Source organism: Schistosoma mansoni, chromosome 4, assembly GCF_000237925.1.
Source record: "Schistosoma mansoni strain Puerto Rico chromosome 4, complete genome".
Classification (NCBI taxonomy): Eukaryota; Metazoa; Platyhelminthes; class Trematoda; order Strigeidida; family Schistosomatidae; genus Schistosoma; species Schistosoma mansoni.
In genome coordinates this window covers 30,030,366-30,049,988 of record NC_031498.1, presented here as the reverse complement: position 1 = coordinate 30,049,988, position 19,623 = coordinate 30,030,366, and the positions used below count along the sequence as shown (strand labels likewise).

At 36.0% G+C, this 19,623-nt stretch overlaps 2 protein-coding genes and 3 non-coding genes across 5 annotated transcripts in view; 4 read left to right on the top strand and 1 right to left on the bottom strand.

Annotated features, from left to right (window-relative positions):
- Smp_170700 (putative wd-repeat protein) overlaps window positions 1–12,627 on the top strand; it is a gene marked incomplete at both ends in the record, with an annotated part of 43,093 nt that extends 30,466 nt beyond the window's left edge. Inside the window, 6 exons of the mRNA XM_018797445.1 lie at window positions 611–1,092; window positions 2,188–2,299; window positions 5,138–5,347; window positions 8,139–8,269; window positions 10,285–10,472; window positions 12,455–12,627. Of these exons, the coding sequence (XP_018652486.1) occupies window positions 611–1,092; window positions 2,188–2,299; window positions 5,138–5,347; window positions 8,139–8,269; window positions 10,285–10,472; window positions 12,455–12,627 (1,296 nt within the window). The remainder of the gene's footprint in view (window positions 1–610; window positions 1,093–2,187; window positions 2,300–5,137; window positions 5,348–8,138; window positions 8,270–10,284; window positions 10,473–12,454) is intronic.
- Window positions 1,538–1,608, bottom strand: Smp_tRNA_00257_Pseudo_TTG.1.1. Its single transcript has one exon. It is a non-coding gene (tRNA).
- On the top strand, window positions 1,548–1,980 carry Smp_tRNA_01471_Gln_TTG.1.1. Its single transcript has one exon. It is a non-coding gene (tRNA).
- A 713-nt stretch (window positions 12,628–13,340) lies between the features above and the next one.
- Smp_170710 (putative protein C10orf118 (CTCL tumor antigen HD-CL-01/L14-2)) overlaps window positions 13,341–19,623 on the top strand; it is a gene marked incomplete at both ends in the record, with an annotated part of 28,629 nt that continues 22,346 nt past the window's right edge. The window contains 3 exons of the mRNA XM_018797444.1: window positions 13,341–13,511; window positions 15,383–15,465; window positions 18,768–19,172. Of these exons, the coding sequence (XP_018652485.1) occupies window positions 13,341–13,511; window positions 15,383–15,465; window positions 18,768–19,172 (659 nt within the window). The remainder of the gene's footprint in view (window positions 13,512–15,382; window positions 15,466–18,767; window positions 19,173–19,623) is intronic.
- Window positions 16,223–16,289, top strand: Smp_tRNA_01721_Pseudo_TTA.1.1. The gene has a single exon. It is a non-coding gene (tRNA).

Here is a 19,623-nt window from a genome sequence, read left to right as displayed (position 1 = left end):
GGCGTGAAATTCATTCATTCACATAATTAAATGGCATTCTGGGATTATAGATGATATGAGTTAGTGATGAAAACTTTAAATTTAAACTCTAAATCCTCGTTTCCCAATTAATTTATAACTTTCTCTTGACAAAGAATGTTGCTCTGGTTGTTAGAAGGTGCATCGGCCTCGTGACTTCCGAAAAAATTTCGGCTTTCATCATCAGACGTCATAATTATCCCTTCAACTTCCAGGGCAGAAATTAAATTGTTTCAATTATTTTTTCTGGTTAGCGTTTTTCTAGCGAGTTAGTTTTTCTACGGGATGGGGTCGCTAACCCCATGCCCAACCGTTCTCCTTTACCCAGGCTTGGGACCGTTAGTAACTCTAGAAGAGCTACATGTGGCCTATGTTCCTCCACGAGGGGTAACAGGCGTAAGTAAGTAAGTTTCTCTTGACACTAGCGAGTAAGTGAATAGTCTTTAAGTCACTTTACCGTCCCTCGAAGATCGTTCATAAATTATAATGTTACTTAAGTGATTTGTACTCTTAGAGATGTTACATTCTGAAGTCTGATGTTTATAAATAAACAATAATGGTGTTTTCTGTTTATTACTTTCTCATTCTTAAGGGTGATTTCGATAAAGGATATTTTTATAAATGTGAATTAGGTGGTCCATTATTAACCATAGACGATGCAATTGAAAGAATTCATAAAACAAAAGAACAATCAGATAAACACTATGAATTACATCATATAGTTACCGATGTAACCGATTCAGATCAATCACAAGATAGTACAATAACAAGTGGTGAAAAAGGAGAAAGCTTAGAAAAGATTGATCCATATAGTATTACCCTAACAGATCGTATTCTTCCAACAGAACCAAATCAAGCAATTTGTATATCGGAGAAGAAGGATGCATCTATTACATATTGGACATTTAGTAATTCTGGTTATCGTTTATTAATTGGTTTTAATGATGGTGTAATATGTGTACAACTATTAGAGAAACCATTTGATTTAACAAAATTTAAAGGATATTGGATGTATCGTTTACATGATAATCAACGTGGATGTGTTAATCGAATAGCGCTTACATATGATGAAAAGTAAGTTCCTTTTTAGTGAAATTACATTATGATAGGGAGGAAACATTTGTCTTTCTAATTAATTAGTCCTAATATGGGACTCTTAAGTGGCATTGCGCATCCACGATTCCGCATTGCGAGATTCCAACCCAGTCACGCGCGTGAACGCATAACCACTAGACCACTGAGCTGGCATCCAACGGTGCTCATGTCTAACTGATAGGTCCTGAGTTCGAATCTCACGAGGCGAGATCATTGATGCGCACTGTTGAAGAGTCCTACAATAGGACGAAACAGCCATCCAGTATTTTCAGGTTTTCCATGGTGGTCTAGATTCAATTAACTTATGACTTCAACTATTTTATTATTTAGCAGAGATGGATAGTGGCTAGCAGTGGAATCCAGGACGCGCGTTTCGTCCTATTTGGGACTCGTCAGCTGAATGTACCTGCATCTCAGAGTTGACGTTCACTCTGGGACTCGAACCCAGTACCCTCGCTTCAAACGCCATCGCGTTATCCACTCGGCCAATTAGAGACTGACCAGTTGCAGTCCTAACACATCGATGGGAAGATTCAAACAAACAATACTAAGTTGAATTTATTTTATTATTTCTTCATAATTTATCATTTCATAAGCAACCAATGTATTTTAATCATGTACAATTAAAGAAATACATTATATGATCTGGTCACACACACACACATGAAGCTGAGTTTTTTCTTTAATTTAAGCTATAAGTTAGGCTACCGACTCAACGTCTGTTCTAGTTCTTAAATTCCATGAAGATATAATATTCTGTCATTAATTGGTTTTCTGTCATTCATTTCTATTGTTCTGAGTTTCTTCACTTACTTCTAGACAGATAAAAGTATAGTATAAAAGCAATGAAGCGCCAAGAATTGATCATGAATGTTGGATCATATGCTTTCAGTCAGATAAATCAGTAGAGATCAGTACCTATTAAACTGTTTCTTATGAAAGTTAATATTCCACCATTGATGTTTCATCCAGACTAGATCTGTCTGTAAATATATACCCACTAGACTTTAACCATGCATAATCATGTATACTGAACATTTATCTTTCTGTGTTTATTTTATTTCTTTCTGATAGATTTCTTTTAAGCGCTGGAAGTGATGGAACATTGTTTGTCTGTGAACTTATGACAGAAGAAATGCAAGATAAAGAAATTAAAGAATATCGTGCACGAATTCCGTCTACATTTGTAAGTTGTCTTATGAACCTAAAAAAAATTGTACACTCCGTCTATTCCAGAATTGAACTATTTGTATTTCATGGAGAATTGACATCATCTGAAGATAATTTCTTGATTGTGTACTGTTGAAGAGTCGTATACTGACGCTAAATAGCTACATAGTATTTTCTGATTGTTATCGATCCTCTAGCTAACATCAATCCATCAAAATAAAAATAACGTTTAGGGGTGAGATCACAATTTATGGACGACTTTTGAGAGACTCTAAAATGACCTTGAGAATGGTCACTTACTTACTAGGGCTAAATGAAGGATCATGATTTACAATTGATGGTTAAGGTTAGGAATTGGATTTAGGGTTTTCATCACAAACTGACATGTGCTAAGATTCCAAAACGCTATTTAGCCAAATGAATGAATGAATTTCACGCCAAAATATAAGACCCGTTGCTCTAAATTTGATTGGTTTGTCCATAAATTATAGTCTCACCCCTCATGAGAACCTTTGATTTGTGAGTTTTCAAGACGCTGCTAATTTTCAGAGTATGATAAAAAATCAGAAGAGTTTTTGTGGAGATTTAAGTATTTTCATAGTTGAAATCATGAGTCAATTAAAGCTAGACCATCATGGAAAACGTGGAAGCACTGGACGGCCGTTTCGTCCCAATATGGGACTCTTCAGTGGCAGCGCACATCCACGATCCCACCTCACGAGGTTCGAACCCAGGACCTATCAGTCTCGCGCCTTATTTTCAGATATTTTTCTGTAAGTGATAGTTCGTGATAGAAAGAACTTTTATGAAAAGCAATTAGTTGGTAGTTATTTCATTCAGCCATATGATAAACAATTCTGAACGCTTGTGTCATACGTGTATATTGATGAGTAAACAATGTAAAGTTGTTCATTTACCTTAGTGACTAATAAATTATAAAATATTCTGTTCGAAATTTCATCCACAAGAAGTGATAGGTTAAATTTGGCTGTCATTTTAGCTTATATTTATAACCTAACAATTACTCACTTACGTCTGTTACCCTTTGTTAAGGAGCATAGGTCGATCATCAGCATTCTCTATAGAACTCTGTCCTGAGCGATCCTTTCCACTTGTTTCCAGTTCCTATTTATCCATTTCATGTCTGCTTCCAATTCTCGGCACAGTGTGTTCCTTGATCTTTCTCTTTTCTGTTTCTCTTCAGGATTCCGAGTTAGCGATTGCCTCATGATGCAGTTTGATGATTTCCGTAATGTATGTCCTATTCACTTCCAAAGTCTTTTTCTAATTTCCTCCTCAGCTGGAAGCAGGTTTGACCTCTCACTCAGTAGGTTGTTACTGATGGTATCCAGCCAACATAGCCTAACAATTAATGAAATCATATCAGATAATAAATGAAAAGTTTCTAAATAACAATCATTTACACGATCAACCTATAGTCAGATATTCGAAGGTCACAATTCCATGATAATCATCTATACTGTAAGGACGAATTCATAATATCCATAAAGTAAACTGAATCGACAATTAATAACAAAGATGGATAGTGGCTAGCAGTGGAATCCAGGACGCTCGTTTTGTCCTATTTGGGACTCGTTACCTGGATGTACCTGCATTTCAGAGTTGATATTCAGAATTGACAATTAATCAATTTCTTTAATTATTACAGAAAAATGGGTAAACACAGTTACAGAATCATCTAACTACCTAATCCAAATGTATATCAGTTAGTTTTCTTCACATCATAGAGATAAAAGAAGAAACGAGAATTCAATGAGATGGAAAGTCGATAAGTGAATAATTTTGAGTCATTTTCCTCAAACCCCCTGATTATGATGATGTCATGGAAACGTTTTACCAAAACGACTTTTACTTCATTAAATTTAATAGTAGTCAGTCTGATTCAGTCCATGAAACCATACTCTAAGCTCTTCATCAATTTAGCTATAAGAAGGAAAAAACTTAAGACTGATTAAGGTCCTCTATTACTTAAAGCTGAATAATTATGTTGATATTCCGTAGGTAGATGAATTGGCTCGGATAACATAATGTAAACGTTGACCTTGGTTACATAGATAATTCATTCAATCAAACTAACCTATAAACAATTGTATATCACCTATCATGAGATATTGTACAATATGTTTAATTTCGCTGATCATATCACCAACCACCTATTGCCTCGACGTGCAATGTTTTATGGTGTAGGAGTAGGTTGAAAGAAAGCTATGGGGCGGCCAGACCAAAACGTGGCATAAATCAATGAAGTCACTGACAATTGGACTGAGCCATGCTGGTAGGTGTAGACTATCTGGTTGGGATTCGTGAGATGATAGCAATCGATAGTTAGAGACCTTGAATGACATGGCTCAAAATCGTTTTCAATCACGCAGGTGCATCCACTCTCTGTGTTCTGCCAAATTATAATCTTCTGAATTCTTCATGTCTCTATCTTTTTTCTCTTTCCAAATTTATTTCACTGTATTATACTCCCTGAATAAGATCTTCAAACCCTAATCTTTTCGATTACTGCTTAGCCTCTTTCTACTTCTACCACTATGTGATTTGAATGGACAACTGAATCTCTATGCTTATGTGGTATGGCAACCCGAAGTGATGTACATACGAAGTTCTACGTTGTGTCTGACTGGCTTTCGTACTCTGCTGTCGATTTTTAACTTGTTCATCTACGAAAATGTTTTTTGAATTCACCACTATATCTGAATAACGTATTGAGACTCGTGGTTGTCATTGATCTTTGTATCATATCATACTTTCATTTAACTATTATAGTGTACTTGAACTTGGATAAATTACAAAAAATGTCTTACTTAATACTTTGAATACTTTACAGGATACGAGTGTAAAAGTAGATGATATCATTGATCCAAAAGCTTATAGTATTGAAGAAACAAAACAAAAATCAGAACATGATCGTCTTGTAGAATTAGCAGAACGAAAGAAAACAGAAACTAGAAAAAAAGTAGCAGAATTGAAAGATCGTTTAGAAAAATTAAAAGAACAAAACAATCGTCTACCAGAAAGAATTCGTCTACCAACAGAGGTAAGATAAACTGATGAATTCATTTTATGTTTAACTGTAATATATATACATATATACTTACACCTGTTACCTTCATTGGAGCATTGACCACCGACTAGCATTCTCCAACCCACTCTGTTCTGGGCCTTCTTTTCTAATTCTATCCAATTGTTGTTCATTCTTCTCATATCTGTTCCCATTTCTCGGTGTAATGTGTTCTTGGATCTTCCTCTTCTCCTTCGGCCTTGAGGATTCCATATGAGGGATTGTCTTGTGACGCAGTTGGGCGCTTTCCTCAATGTGTGTCTTATCCTATCCCAGAGCTTCTACCTGATTTCTTCCTCCACTGGAATCTGGTTTGTTCTCGCCCACAGTAGGTTGTTACGTTTGCACATGAAACGCAAGTATTTTAATCATGATATCACTTGAGATATCTGTGCAAAGATAAGCTTACATCAAGAACTGATTTATGGAATTGAAAATTGGCTTTCATATTATAAATGGCATTCAATGCGTATCAACCCTCTAGTTGTTGGTTAAATGCTATAAATCTAATATCAGTGATTATTATTCATTCTGTTTAGATTTACCTAAATAAAACTTCATGCGAACAACAGTTACTTCATCATGTTCAGTAAACATTATCTTCTTAAGAATGTAGATTACGAGTAAGAATATCACTTTTGATAATTCTATGAGTTTCATAGTTTAAATGACAAACTGATCAAGCACCATTGGAAACCTTTAAGCACCAAACTCTGCTCACTAGTGACCAGCTTCAAAGTGTAATTCCTGAAGTTTTCGTGAGAAGTCATGTCCAGTGGATTTTAACCATGTTCGGTATGATTCAGTTATTCACCGCAAGCGATGGATGGGGATTGTTCAATATTCAGAACTGATTAAAGTTGTACATTAACACTGATGGATGTCTGTTTGTAGTAAATAAGAACACGAGTGGGGACAATTACAATTCTAAACAACAATGGGAAGACACGAGCAAAAGAACAAAATGAATTTAAAATTCACCCCATCGCACAATCAAGCAGCTATCATGACACAGTAGCTGAGTGGATAACGCGATGGCGTTTGAAGTGAACGGTACAGCATTCGTGTCCCAGAGTGAACACCAACTCTGAGATGCAGGTGTAGTGAAGGAGAACACGAGTGGCGACAATCGAATGTATTTAAGCACAAATTACAAGCTATCTCACTAAAATCTGACAACTATACAGTAAACAGTTAATTAGCAAACTATCAATCAATTGTCTCATTCTTGACTGTTCCTTCTGTAAATATCAATCCATCGTCTCTGACTCCATTGTTCATGCATTTTCATAGTAGTTGCGCTTTGTTCCCGTTCTTTCCTTATCGATCTTCTACTAAAATACATTCAATGCCCGACCATCGTTATATACTACTTGTATAGATATAAGTAACCTATGCCACGTGTTCACCGGCCTAGTGGCTAAGCACTTGCGCGCGAGATTGGAGGCCCTGAATTCGATTGCCGGATGATGGGTTGTGGATGTGCACTCCTGAAACGTTACACACTATGACGAATTGGTTGTTCATTACTTTCAACCTTTCAATAGTAATCTATGACCAGTAGATGATCTAAAATCTATGGAAATTTTATAATGTCCACAACACAACTGGTAAATGACATTATCTGAAGGTGTATGTTAAAAAGTACATTCAATGATGAACAGCTGAAGATAATCAACAAGGATCTTCAAACCCTTAATATTTTACACATCAGCATTCTTCAAGCATGTAAGAATATTCAACATAATTTGGTAGTCATTATTCAAATATTCAAACACGTTTATTCCATATCTGTAACTATATACGTTACCACGGGCTGATTTCTTTTTATCTAGTCATCAAGTTTCTAACAATACTAATTAATGAACCTACTTAATTACATGTGCCTGTTACCCCTCGTGGAGGAGCACAGGCCGCTCACCAGCATTCTCCATCCAACCCCGTCCTGGGCAATTCTTTCCACTTCTTTCCAGTTAAAATTCATCCTTTTCATATCTGCTTCTATTTCCCGGCGTAATGTGTTCTTTGGCCTTCCTCTTTCCCTCTTCCCTTCCGGATTACAAGTTAGGGATTACCTCGTGATGAAGTTCGGTGATTTCCTTAATGTATGTCCTATCCACTTCCAACGTCTTTTCCTTATTTTCCTCTTCATCTGGAAGTTGGTTTGTCCTCTCCCGTGCAAGCCTGTTGTTGATAGTATCGGGCCAGTGAATGTTGAGTATTTTGCGTAAACAACTCCACCTATAGATTTTCTAGACTTACTGCCGATCCGATCTGTATTGCCTAATTTTGGTCAAAATCATTCAATATAATTAATTACATTCTGTCTCACTCGGAAATTCATAGGTTCCGATTAAAGAGAGAAACTTTGAAAAATCCATCTCTAAGGTATTCACTAAATAAAATATGATTACTGTTTAGTTAGGTGATTTTATGGGGGATTTATGCAGATAGTAGACTACAGGGGATTTTCAATATTGATATAATGAAGCGGATATAAACCCCACCTGTAACACTTCCCAAGCCCGGTTAAAGGAGTAGGGTTGGGTATGGGGTTAGCTATTCCCCATCCCGTAGAAAAACTAACTCGCCAAAAAACAATAACCAGAAAATAATAATTCAAACAAATTAATTAAGGTGGATTCAAAATTTAAGAATGATGTAATATGTCTTAGTAGCTTTAAACACCTCTTCAGTTTTCTATTGATTACCTTCAATTATTCTTATATCATCCATCTCTGATTTATATTCTAACTGATTACAATAGGCATTCAATTTAGTTCCACAAATTCGATGTGATCTATTTAAAGATCGTCAAGCTGAAATTGATTTAGTCTATAAAGAAACAGCTTGGGAAACTGAAAAACATAAATTGGCACTTGAAAAATTAGAAAATACGTAAGTGTAAATTGAATAAAGTTTTCATATGTAAACGTTTTATAGTCCTTTTTATTGTATCATTACCATTGGAATTCTTTATGAGTAGTATAAAAAATTGTTCAGGAAATAAACGTCAGGTGACCAATGTTAGTCAGGCCGTATGCCAATTCTCTCAGCTTTTTATCATTTGATTTATCCACCAATCCGAATACGAATTGTTTAATCTTAACACTGTGCCAAATAAATGACATTTGACCAGTATAAGCAGTCTAGTGCCCAAATTGGTTCCTTGTCCGCCTAGCCCTTCCAATTGAGTCCAGAACACCAATTGCAGCTTCTGCTTTGTGAATCATTTATTTCAAGCATACTAGGTTTATATACCAGACAAACAGACCGCATTCCACCCTAAGATGAATACAGATATACACAATCTAATTACTCAATAGTTGAAGAATAAGAATATATATAGCATAATAGTCAATTAATAGGTCCTGGGAGTTACCTGTATTTATGCCTTCACTAAGATACAACAAATTAAGTTGAGTAAAAACAATCTACTTGAAATAACACAATTCCAATCATTCATTTTATAGTAATGACGGTTGTGTAGAGAATTTATAGTTTAAAGTAACAGTAAAGCAACTACATATGACCTAAACTAAACTTATTAAAGATAATGAAATCCAAGATATATTCCTCTTGATGATCCTCCTAATCAAGTTATATTATGAATTTATTTCTGGAGGTTCCTTTTTTGTGAAAAACACTAAATTAGAAGGGGGTTTTGTGGAGATTTTTAAAAATATTATCGTTGAAATCATGAGTCAATTGAAGCTAGACCAACATGAAAAACCTGGAAGCACTGAACGGCCGTTTCATCCTAGTATGACACTCCTTGGCAGTGCGCATCTGCAATCCCTCACACGGGACTTGAACCCCAGGAGCCTCAGTCCGGCACGCAGACGCTAACCTCTAGACCACTGAAAGGGAATCCAACGGTCTTCACGTCTAACTTCAGTCGGTTCATGATCTTGCGCAACCCTTTATTCATTATCTGTGGTGAATAACTGTCTCACACCTGACATAGATTGGACATCAATTATAAGGCTTAAAACATACTCTTAAAGATGATTATTTAGTTAATCATCGAAAAAACTCATAACTTACCTGTTTTTTAGAATACTCAGTAATACTGAACCACTCTAACATGGTAGTCATAATTATTACCCTTAGTATTTCATTAGTATAATTAATCATGTCCACGGTTATGTTAGTATCTTGATACCGTGAAAGTGAATGATAGTTGAACTATAACATTACTGGATAAAGATAGGAAAATTAAATTTACGCATTTTGAATCAATCGTTTCCTCATTGGAGCATAAACTTTACAAATTGGATCTTAATTGTGGTAGAAAAATGTACATTTATGAATAGTTTTACATTAAGAAGGAATAGTTATCAAATACTGCCTAGTTTACAGTGTACTCAACCAGTTGGTGTCAATAAGATAATGAAAGTTTTCTTGAAATTTAATACGTCTTCACAAAATATCTCTCCGTTTAGATTCATTTGTTTTGGTTTCTTAAATCTTCACATCGATGTCTAGGACTGAAACTGATTAGTCCTTTTTTGGTATATCTGCATCCTGCGCCAATTGCCTCAGTATTTCTCTAGGTCACGAGCATTAAAAGCAGAGATGAATGGTGGCTAACAGTGAGATTCAGGACGTTCATTTAATCCTATTTACGACTCATCAGCTAGATGTACTTACATCTCAGACTTGATGTTCACTCCGAGACTCGCTTCAAAAGCTATCTGGAGTCAATAGCAAAGTTCGTGACGCAACGGTGTTTGAAGTGAACAGTGCTGTGTTGGAGTCCTGGAGTAAAGGTCAATTCTGGGCTTCAGATGCAGCCAACTGACGAGTCCTAAATAAGATTACTTTCCTAACCACCATCTGTGTCTGATTATGATCTCTCTAATTTCATATGAGTTTTTAATTACCGTATTATTAACATTTTACTTTAACAGATTCATAAAACCATTAGATTGTGATCGTATAACTGTCAAAGCATTTTGTAGTGCTCATTGTGTAACTTCAATACGTATGAATAAATTAAGTGAAGAACATATGAAAGTATATGATGAAATAATGAGTATTCGAGAGAAGTCAATGAGCGAAGAAAAAGGCGAAACAGCAAAGCATTCTACACAATTAGGTAAGTTGGTACTAATAGACTTTCGTTATAATGGAAAATAAATTGGGTTCACGAGAAATTAAGGACACTTGATTGGACACTAGATCCTAGATCAATTGATTCAATAGACGATAGTACTCGATCACATGATATACTTGATTCATATATTTGACCAAGTATCAAAATCTGAAAACAACCCTGAACCAGAGGTTAATAACAAAGAATATAAAACAGTCAATCAGTAGAATGATATTGGAATCGATTTTACACATACAATAGACGATCCACTTCAGTGTTCAGTTTATTGAAAGAATTGCAGAGCTTTTTACACCTCAAGGAAGTGTTAGTTGAAACACTATTTTGTCTAGTAAAAAAGAGAAGTACCTCTAACAAGCTAGAAGAAGAATCGATGAACGCCGATACGTTTCTAGGATACAACTGCTACCCACAGAAATTCATCGATAATTATGTAAAAACACAAAAAATAGTTTAAGTTTATCTAGATTCAGTAAGAAGTTTATCTTTATCCAATGAAATGTTAAATGGAATGATTTAGCAGGAACACTTAGTAAAAGGCATAACAGTGCATTAACTATTACCTGTCCTACAGTGATGTTATAACTTGTGGCCGAGTGGATGCCCAGTTATTATATGACGTGATCAGACCGCCAATCAGAGAGCAGCGAATTATCGATTGGAACAATGACACGCGAAAACCGTACGAGCAGTCTAGAGTACGTATCGGTCATACTTTCTGCCTAGCCCGGCCAGTTAAGTTCAGAACACCAATAACAGCCTCTGCGGTATGAATTATTATTCTCAAACATACTGAATTTATATACCAAACAGACTGATCACATCGTACCAATAAAATAGAAAACAACATTTGTACAAGATTTAGCCAAATGTGGCTGTGAATGTGGGAGGCAGTAATTAATAGATTAGATATAACTCAATAATGGTAAATCGTATAACAATAGTCTATAGGTCAAAATAAAGCTTATAATAAGGGAAACATGAATATGAATAGTTTAGTTATTTAGCAAATATACGGTAAAAAGTATATGCATAATATTGGTCCATAAAGGGATCACAAAGTTACCATTCGCTATTGTTATCGGGACATAACACCTACCCTCTTTTTGAAAAATCCGGAGTTGATATCCGGATTTTAAATTTCCCGGACATATCCTCCCCCACGAAATAGCGTTGGATCCTCATATTCCAAAGTTACATTCATTATGACTCTATGTAAAACATACTTCCTGCATTCCATGGAGAATTTGCTAGAACTGACTGGATGGTGAGGATTGACAACATTTGATGTGAGGTCGGAGTTTGGATCTGCTGAAATGTAGTCATTAAATTTAGTGGGAACATCACTAATGGATAGTGGATCATTATGATTATCAGCGTCCATCAGAATTGCACTAGGTTCTAGATTATCATTTGATACATGTGACATATCTTCTGGTAAAATGTGAGAATCTCGATCATTAGATTCGCCAGAAACTTCTGAAGAATAATGAGCTTCACTCAGTGCAGCTGCATTCAGTGTACTGCTCGACTGGTTCTCTGTTTCTTCGTAGGCGGTTGCTGCGACAATTTCATGAGTATTAAACATGGCATCGTCTTGATGAAAGCTGGAGAAGTCACTGTTCGGATATGCTGTTTCGTGGATAGTGCGGTTTTATTTTTTATTTTATTTTTTAGGCAGACTCATTCTTTTTTTTGAACCAACAGTAATCATGCAGTAATTCTTTATAGCCTTCGTAATCATTTGAGGTTATAGGTAGAGTGGTTGATTAGGCCAATCTCCACCACCCGGGTTAATGCTCACGTTGGTTCATGTAAACAGTCCCATGATCCAAAAGCCACGACGAGGATGTGTGAGTCGGATTTTACCTTCTCATTTTAAGATATATGACAATCTAATGGTTAGATCTATATGATAAAGTTGATTAGTTAAAATAAACTATTTTTTCTTATCTTGATATATGTAGATGTAACTAATACATTGGAATATGAATCTGATAAAATTAAAAATGTTACTAATCAAGTTAATGTATCAATAAAAGGAGCACGTGGTTTAAGAATTGCACAAAAGTTAAATTTACTTGAAGAATCTAAACGAAAACGAGATGTTCGTCGAGCTCAAGTAAAGTTGTACATTTGATTTGATTGAAAACTTTCTAATAAATTCATATAGTTATTAGAAGGGGATTTTGTGGAGATTTCAGTAACTTTTTTATATAGATGAAATCATGAATCAATTGGAGCTAGACCACCATGGAAAACCTGGAAGCACTGGACGGCCATGTCGTCCTATTGTGAGACTCCTCAGAGTCAGTGCACATCCACGATCCCGTCTCGCGAGATTCGAATCCAGGACCTATCATTCTTGCGCGCGAGCGCTTAACCACTAAACTGGCTCTATGAGGTATTTCCTAGAGTTCTAGTGAGAAGCAGTTACCAGTGGACTTAAACCAGGTCTGTTGTGAGATAGTAACTCACTGAAGACATTGGTGAACGGTTGCTCAATTTCGTGGATTGGTTGAAGTTAGACATTAACACTATTGGATGCCAACTAGCTCAGTGGTCTAGTGGTTAAGCGCTCACGAGCGAGACTGATGGGTATCGGATTCCAATCTCGTGAGGCGACATTGTGAATGCACACTGACTCTGAGGAGTTCCACAATTGGACGAAATGGCCGTCCAGTGCTTCCAGGTTTTCCATGGGGGTCTAGCTTCAATTGACTCATGACTTCAACCATAAAATTACTGAAATCTCCACAAAAATTCCTTCTGATTTATATTTTGAATTGTTTATATGGAATATATAATTTTCTTTATATACTGTTTACATTTAAGTGGAAACAATTAGAAGCTATGAGACCAGCTGACGATTATGAAGATCCAAGAGATATTCAAGAAATTCAATTGGCTAAAGAAAAAATAGGTGATTACAAGTTGAAATCAGCAACTAATTATGTAATACCTGAAAGTATGAAATTGAATACTTCGGAAGTTAAACATAAACTTCTTAATCTTGTGGATCATGTAAGTCAGTATACAGTTTAAAAGGTATAAAAATATTTTCCTATTTCCATGTACACCATTGGTTTGGAATCAGGGTTGTCCAACTCCCCTAGATGGACTTTCTGTGTTCACCAACCCGGATAAAGCGCCGGACATTCGCTTTTCGTCCTCTCACTTTCGTAAACAACTCCTGTGTCACAAGAAGGCAGTGAGTAAGACTTCCGTGGTAGAGGCTATACACGCGTGGCCATGTGAGAGCATTTGGAGAGGGAGAGCTGACTCTCCCCACTCTCGGCCGTACCAGGGCATTCGGAGGCTACTGAAAACTGGGTATCGTTGGACAATTGTGTTTAGATTTGTTACGACCTCTTCTATTTTGGTATTTTTGCTGACAATTTCATCCGTCTGTGTTAATAGATTATGGCAAATTGAATCAATATACATAGGTGCCAAGTTATGTGTTTTGACGGACTGATTGACTAAGTTGTTTTTCTTGAGACATTATATGGATATAGGCACATAATAAGCTAAATCATAAGAATGATCTTACCGAAAACAGAATTTACAAGATAAAATCAGGTGGGTAACTATTCGAAATTAGATGTTCACAAGTGGGTACTTCTTCAAAGTTTAGAATATCTCAGTAGTTGATAAATGATTGTCAACTGAACAGTTACCACTGTCATGTTTGTCTAGTTCCTTAGTTTAGATCAAATTCTATAGATCAAGTTGCCAATTGGTCGCTATTTCAAATGAATCAACATGTGCAACATGTGTACATTTTAAATGATTTGACATAATTGACAGGAAACCCTACTCCACTTAAGATTTGTTCTGTTTAGCAGTCACAAGCAAGATTTGCCTCCAACTTATGGTAACTGGACTCCCGTTTAATTCAAATGCATATCACTCAACTTCACATTATGAAACGTTATCAGTGAAGTATTTGAGAAGCTGCCGATCACGTAACAGATACCAGCAGTACTCATTCCTGACTCCACACATTTTTGAATCCATCACAGAATCAGTGAGTTGTCAGGTCAAAGCTCAAATTTCATTGACTTATCGCTTCAGTTTATTTTATAAATAACTTGTAGTAGCATAAATGACATTCTTTCAGTTGTGAAATAATTGAATACCTCTCGTTATTGCTTCTGAATTAAATTGTGCTTCAAGCTTATCATAGATAAGCTTGAGTACGTTTTCTGAATCATAAAACCGTCACCAACGTATTCTAATGCAGACAATACTATTCACTTGTACATTTTGTCTAAACATTAAAAATTCACCACCTTAAACAATGAAAGCTACCATAACTAACCATAAATGAAACATTCTTCTTAATATCAACCGACTCAGTAGTCTACAGGTTAAATATTCGCTCCCAAGACCTATAGGTCCTGGGTTCAAATCCTACGGGGTAAGATGTCGGATGCGCACTACTGAGGAGTCCTATACTGGGACGAAACGGCTATCCAGTCCTTCCAAGTTTTCCATAATGGTCTAGTTTTCATCGACTCATGAATTCAACTATTCTAAATTTGAAGGGGCATTGTGGAGATTTCAGTATTTTTCAAAGTTGAAATCATGAGTCAATTCAAGCTAGACCACCATGAAAAACGTGGAAGCACTGGACGTCCGTTTCGTCGTATTATGGGACTTCTCAGGACGAAACAGCCGTCCAGTTCTTCCAAGTTGTCCATGATGGTCTAGTTTTAATCGATTTATAAGAATTCAACTATTCTAAATTTAATTATTAATATAAATTTTTGTTTGTTTTTAAATTTTAGGTGTTTAAATTAAGTCATGAATTCAATGTTTCATTATTAGAATTACGTAATAAAAAAATGAAAATAATAGAAAATTTAAAAAAAATTGATAAACAATTAAAGCATATTAATGGTAATTTACCATTAAATGAATATGGTATACGTTTATATATTGAAGAACTTGATGATGATGAATATCCTGAAAGGTAATAATGAGTATCTAATCTAAATTATAAGCCAACTTATTAACATTCTCAAACTATATGATTAATAAAAATAATCTTTAAGGTCATAGCAAGAAGGTTTAGAAACCGCGATCTAATAAACTAAAGGTAAGGTCCCGTTTTTCTCATCGAGTGGTCAGTGACTGGAACGCATTACTAGAACAAGTGGTATTAGCACCATCAGTGAACATTTTCAAGAAGAAGCTGAACCTTCACTGGAAGGAAATCTGTCAAGATTAACACAAGTTCATCAACCTACTATCCTTATTACTGAAAATTGAAGACTGACTGACTGAAGATTTTTAGGACTGCAACTGGTCAGTCTCTAATTGGCATATATGCATACTGTGCGTATTGCCTCGATATAGCCTTATTTCACAAGCAGGTACATACAGCTGACGAGTCTCAAATAAGACGAAACGTGCGTCAAACTGCATTTCACTGCTAGCCACTATCCATCTTTGCTTATAATGTTACCAAATAGTTAAAAAAAGAGAATTACAAATCAGTTAAAAAAAAATTTAATACTTTCACTTGTTGTTGTTGTTTACTTGTACCTTCCCATTGTTATTTAGGACTGTAATTAATCGGTCTATTCTTGGCATATGTGCATCCTATGCGGACCGCCTCGCTATTGACTGTTCAATCGCAGTCCAAAATAACAATGGGAAGATAAAAGTAAACAACAACAAGTGAATATCACTAAACCCCATTGCACAAGCAAGTGGCTATCAGAACTCAGTAGCTGAGTGGAAAAAGCGATGGCATTTAAAGTGAATGGTATTGGGTTCGAGTCCCAGAGTGAACATCAACGATGAGATTCAGGTACACCCAATTGACGAGCCCCAAATAGGACGAAACGTATGTCCAAAATTCCACTGCTAGCTACTGTCCATCTTACAGTCTGTAAATAAACTTCTATTACAATAAATGCACATAGCACAATGTCAACGTTTTCTTTTTTTCCTTTTTTTTTGTTGAAAAAACGAACAAACAAATTATTCTTTTTCAAAATGAAACTATTTCTGAAAAGAAAATTCATATACAACAATGAGATTCTAATGAATTTTAAGGATAAATTAGAAAGTAATAAGCAAATGGAACAAACTGATTTTACCACATCAACAACAATGAAGGTAAACATGATTATTTGTTGAAAAATTTTATTTTAAATATTATGTTAGTGTACAGCTGAGCCTGTAGACCCTCCAGGAACTATTGCCGGTCTCAAGCTAGGATAATGGAGGAGGGTTTGGCATGGGGTTAGCGACCCCATTGATAAGTTTTGATAATTGAACTCGGATCCTAAGCTAGTCTCGTAACCTCCCCCCCCACTAAGCTAGAACTACACAGCGACTTGAACACGAGAGGAAAGGCATAAAATATCCGAGAAGCACTTCACTTCAAAGATTCATTTACGTACACAAAATATAAGGTTTTATAGTATTTTAGAAGTCTTTGGGTCTTATTGAGAATTCTAGAATACTATTAAACATAGTAGCAGTGTAATAATCAACCAATCAGAAACTCTACATGTGACTTTTTACTTTCGTGATGTTACTATCTGATTGGATAAAATGATTCTTAATGTTTCTTGAGCCTTTTTTGTCTATTGCAAGAAATTTTCAGGATCGCCCCAACACTCATCCCGTAGAAAACTAACTTGTTAAACCGAACGCAAACCAGAAAAAGCAAATTAGTGTATATCTATATAGGATTTAATTTGTCTTACAGGTATACTACTAGGACTGTAAATATGATACTGATGGCGGACCCCAGAGTCTATGTGAATTAAGCTATAGTTAGAACAAAGACAACTTAGCTTGAAAACATTATCTATTTCTAAATGTAAGAACCACAATTTGGTTAGTAAGATATAATTAAAGGAATTATAGTAATAAACATATCGACCAGTATTGTGTGTCTTATCGAAATGAATGAAAATGATGAGTTACACTAATAACTTTTCTGGTTAGCGTTTTGTTTAGCCAGTTATTTTTCTATGGGATGAGGTCGCTAACCCCATGCCCAATTCTACTCCTTTATCCGGACTTACGACCGACAGTAGCCTTAGAGGCGATCCAGACGGAGTTAGTCACACTAATAATAATAGGATAATAATGTTCTTGAATTGGCAGATCATATGCAACAGTGATAGTCACATCAGATAAGATTCAGGTGGTGGGAGCTTAACAACAATGAGTTTAGAATAATACAGAACACTGGTTGGGGAAAATCGAATGTATTTAAGCAAACATTACAGACTATCTCAGTAAATTCTAATAATCATACAATGGACAGTTAATTTGCAAATTAACAACTAATAGTCTCAATCTTCACTGTTTCTTCTCTAATTCCATTGTTCGTGCATTTTCCTACCGATTGCGCTTCGTTTCAGTTCTTTCCTCATCGGTCTTCTGCCAAAATACATTCTATGTCTGACCAACACCATATACTACCTATATGGATATAAGTCGACCACACCACACTCGTCCGCCCTTTAAAGCATTTGTTCATGCGGTGGTTCTGCTCGCCATGCCACTTTCTTCTTTCACTGCAGTCTGTGCCAAACTCTCCTTCAGAATGTCGAGTCTGCTGCGCGCTGACCTCCATAGCTCCGTTGACCTGCCGGGGCACCAACATCCGCATACACCCGGCACCTGGGACGTTCAACACCCGTACTCCACCGGCCCGCTGAGCCATCTACATCCGATGTCCACCCAGAAGCCGCACGTCCCACTGCTCCTCTCCGTCGACAGCGCCCGCTACAGCCAACGCCGCCCCGCCAGAACACTCCACTCGACGCCACCTCTCCTCACCAGACTGCCCCAACCAGCACCTCAACTCCAGACCCGCAGCGGCGTCCGCAGAACAGCACCCTTCCTCCTCCTGGTTGGCAGCGACACCAAATGTAGTGAACAGAACACGACTGGGGACAATCGAATGTATTTATTGCACAAGCAAGTGGCTATCAGGACTCAGTGGCCGAGTGGATAACGCGATGGCATTTGAAGAGAACGGTGCTAGGTTCGAGTCCCAAAGTGAACATCAACGATGAGATTCAGGTACACCCAACTGACGAGTCCCAAATAGGACGAAATGCACGTCAAACTGGATTCCACTGCTAGCCACTATCCATCTTTGTTTATAATCAACATTCACTTATCAATCATTTATATTTATATTAATTTCATAGTTTTTAATAGATTCATTACATTTATTCAAAGAACTATTCTTTTTTTTTTGAAATTTCTGATCTTCTTCATATAGAAATCATCCAATAGAATACTTTCATTTACTGAATGTATTTTACCTGAAGAACGATATGATTGGAAAGAACCAAAAATTATGAAAGAATTCTGCAATACCAATAACAGTAGTTCTAATGATGTAACCAATACTATAGATGTTATATGGTTTCCATTACATTGTTTAGCTTCAGATCATTATTATATAACTATATTAAATAATACAGATCAAAAGTATTCTTTATTAAAATCATCATTATGTTCTATGATTGATGAAATGTCAATAAGCAATAATGGAACAGTTGAAGAAGACCATCAGGGGAATAGACAACAAGATACTGATGGTAGAATAAAAATACCCATAGTTCATCCAATAAGACCTGATAAAATCAATTCGTATATCATGGATAAGAATAATAAAATTGAAGATATAAATTTAAAGTAAGTTTGTTTATACTATATTTGCCTGTTAGAGAGCAGTGAATTGTCGATTAGATCAATGATACAGAAAACCCTGTACGAGCAGTCTAAAGTACTTGTCGGTTTTGCTATCTGCCCTAGCCCATCCAGTTCAGTCCAGAACACCAATAACAACCTCTATGGTGTGAATCTTTTATTTCAAGTATACTGTGTTTACATACCAACCAGACAGACCGCATCGTACCATAAATATAAAATAACATTTGCACAAGATTTAGCCAAATGTGGCTGTGAATAGGGGGGACAGTAATTAATAGACTGGATATAACTCAGGCATGGTAAATCGTATAATAATAGTCTATAGGTAAAAATAAAGCTTATGATAAGAGGGACACGAATATGAATAGGTTAGTTACTTAACAATTATACAATAGGAAATATACTCATCATATTGGTCCATAAATAGTTCTCA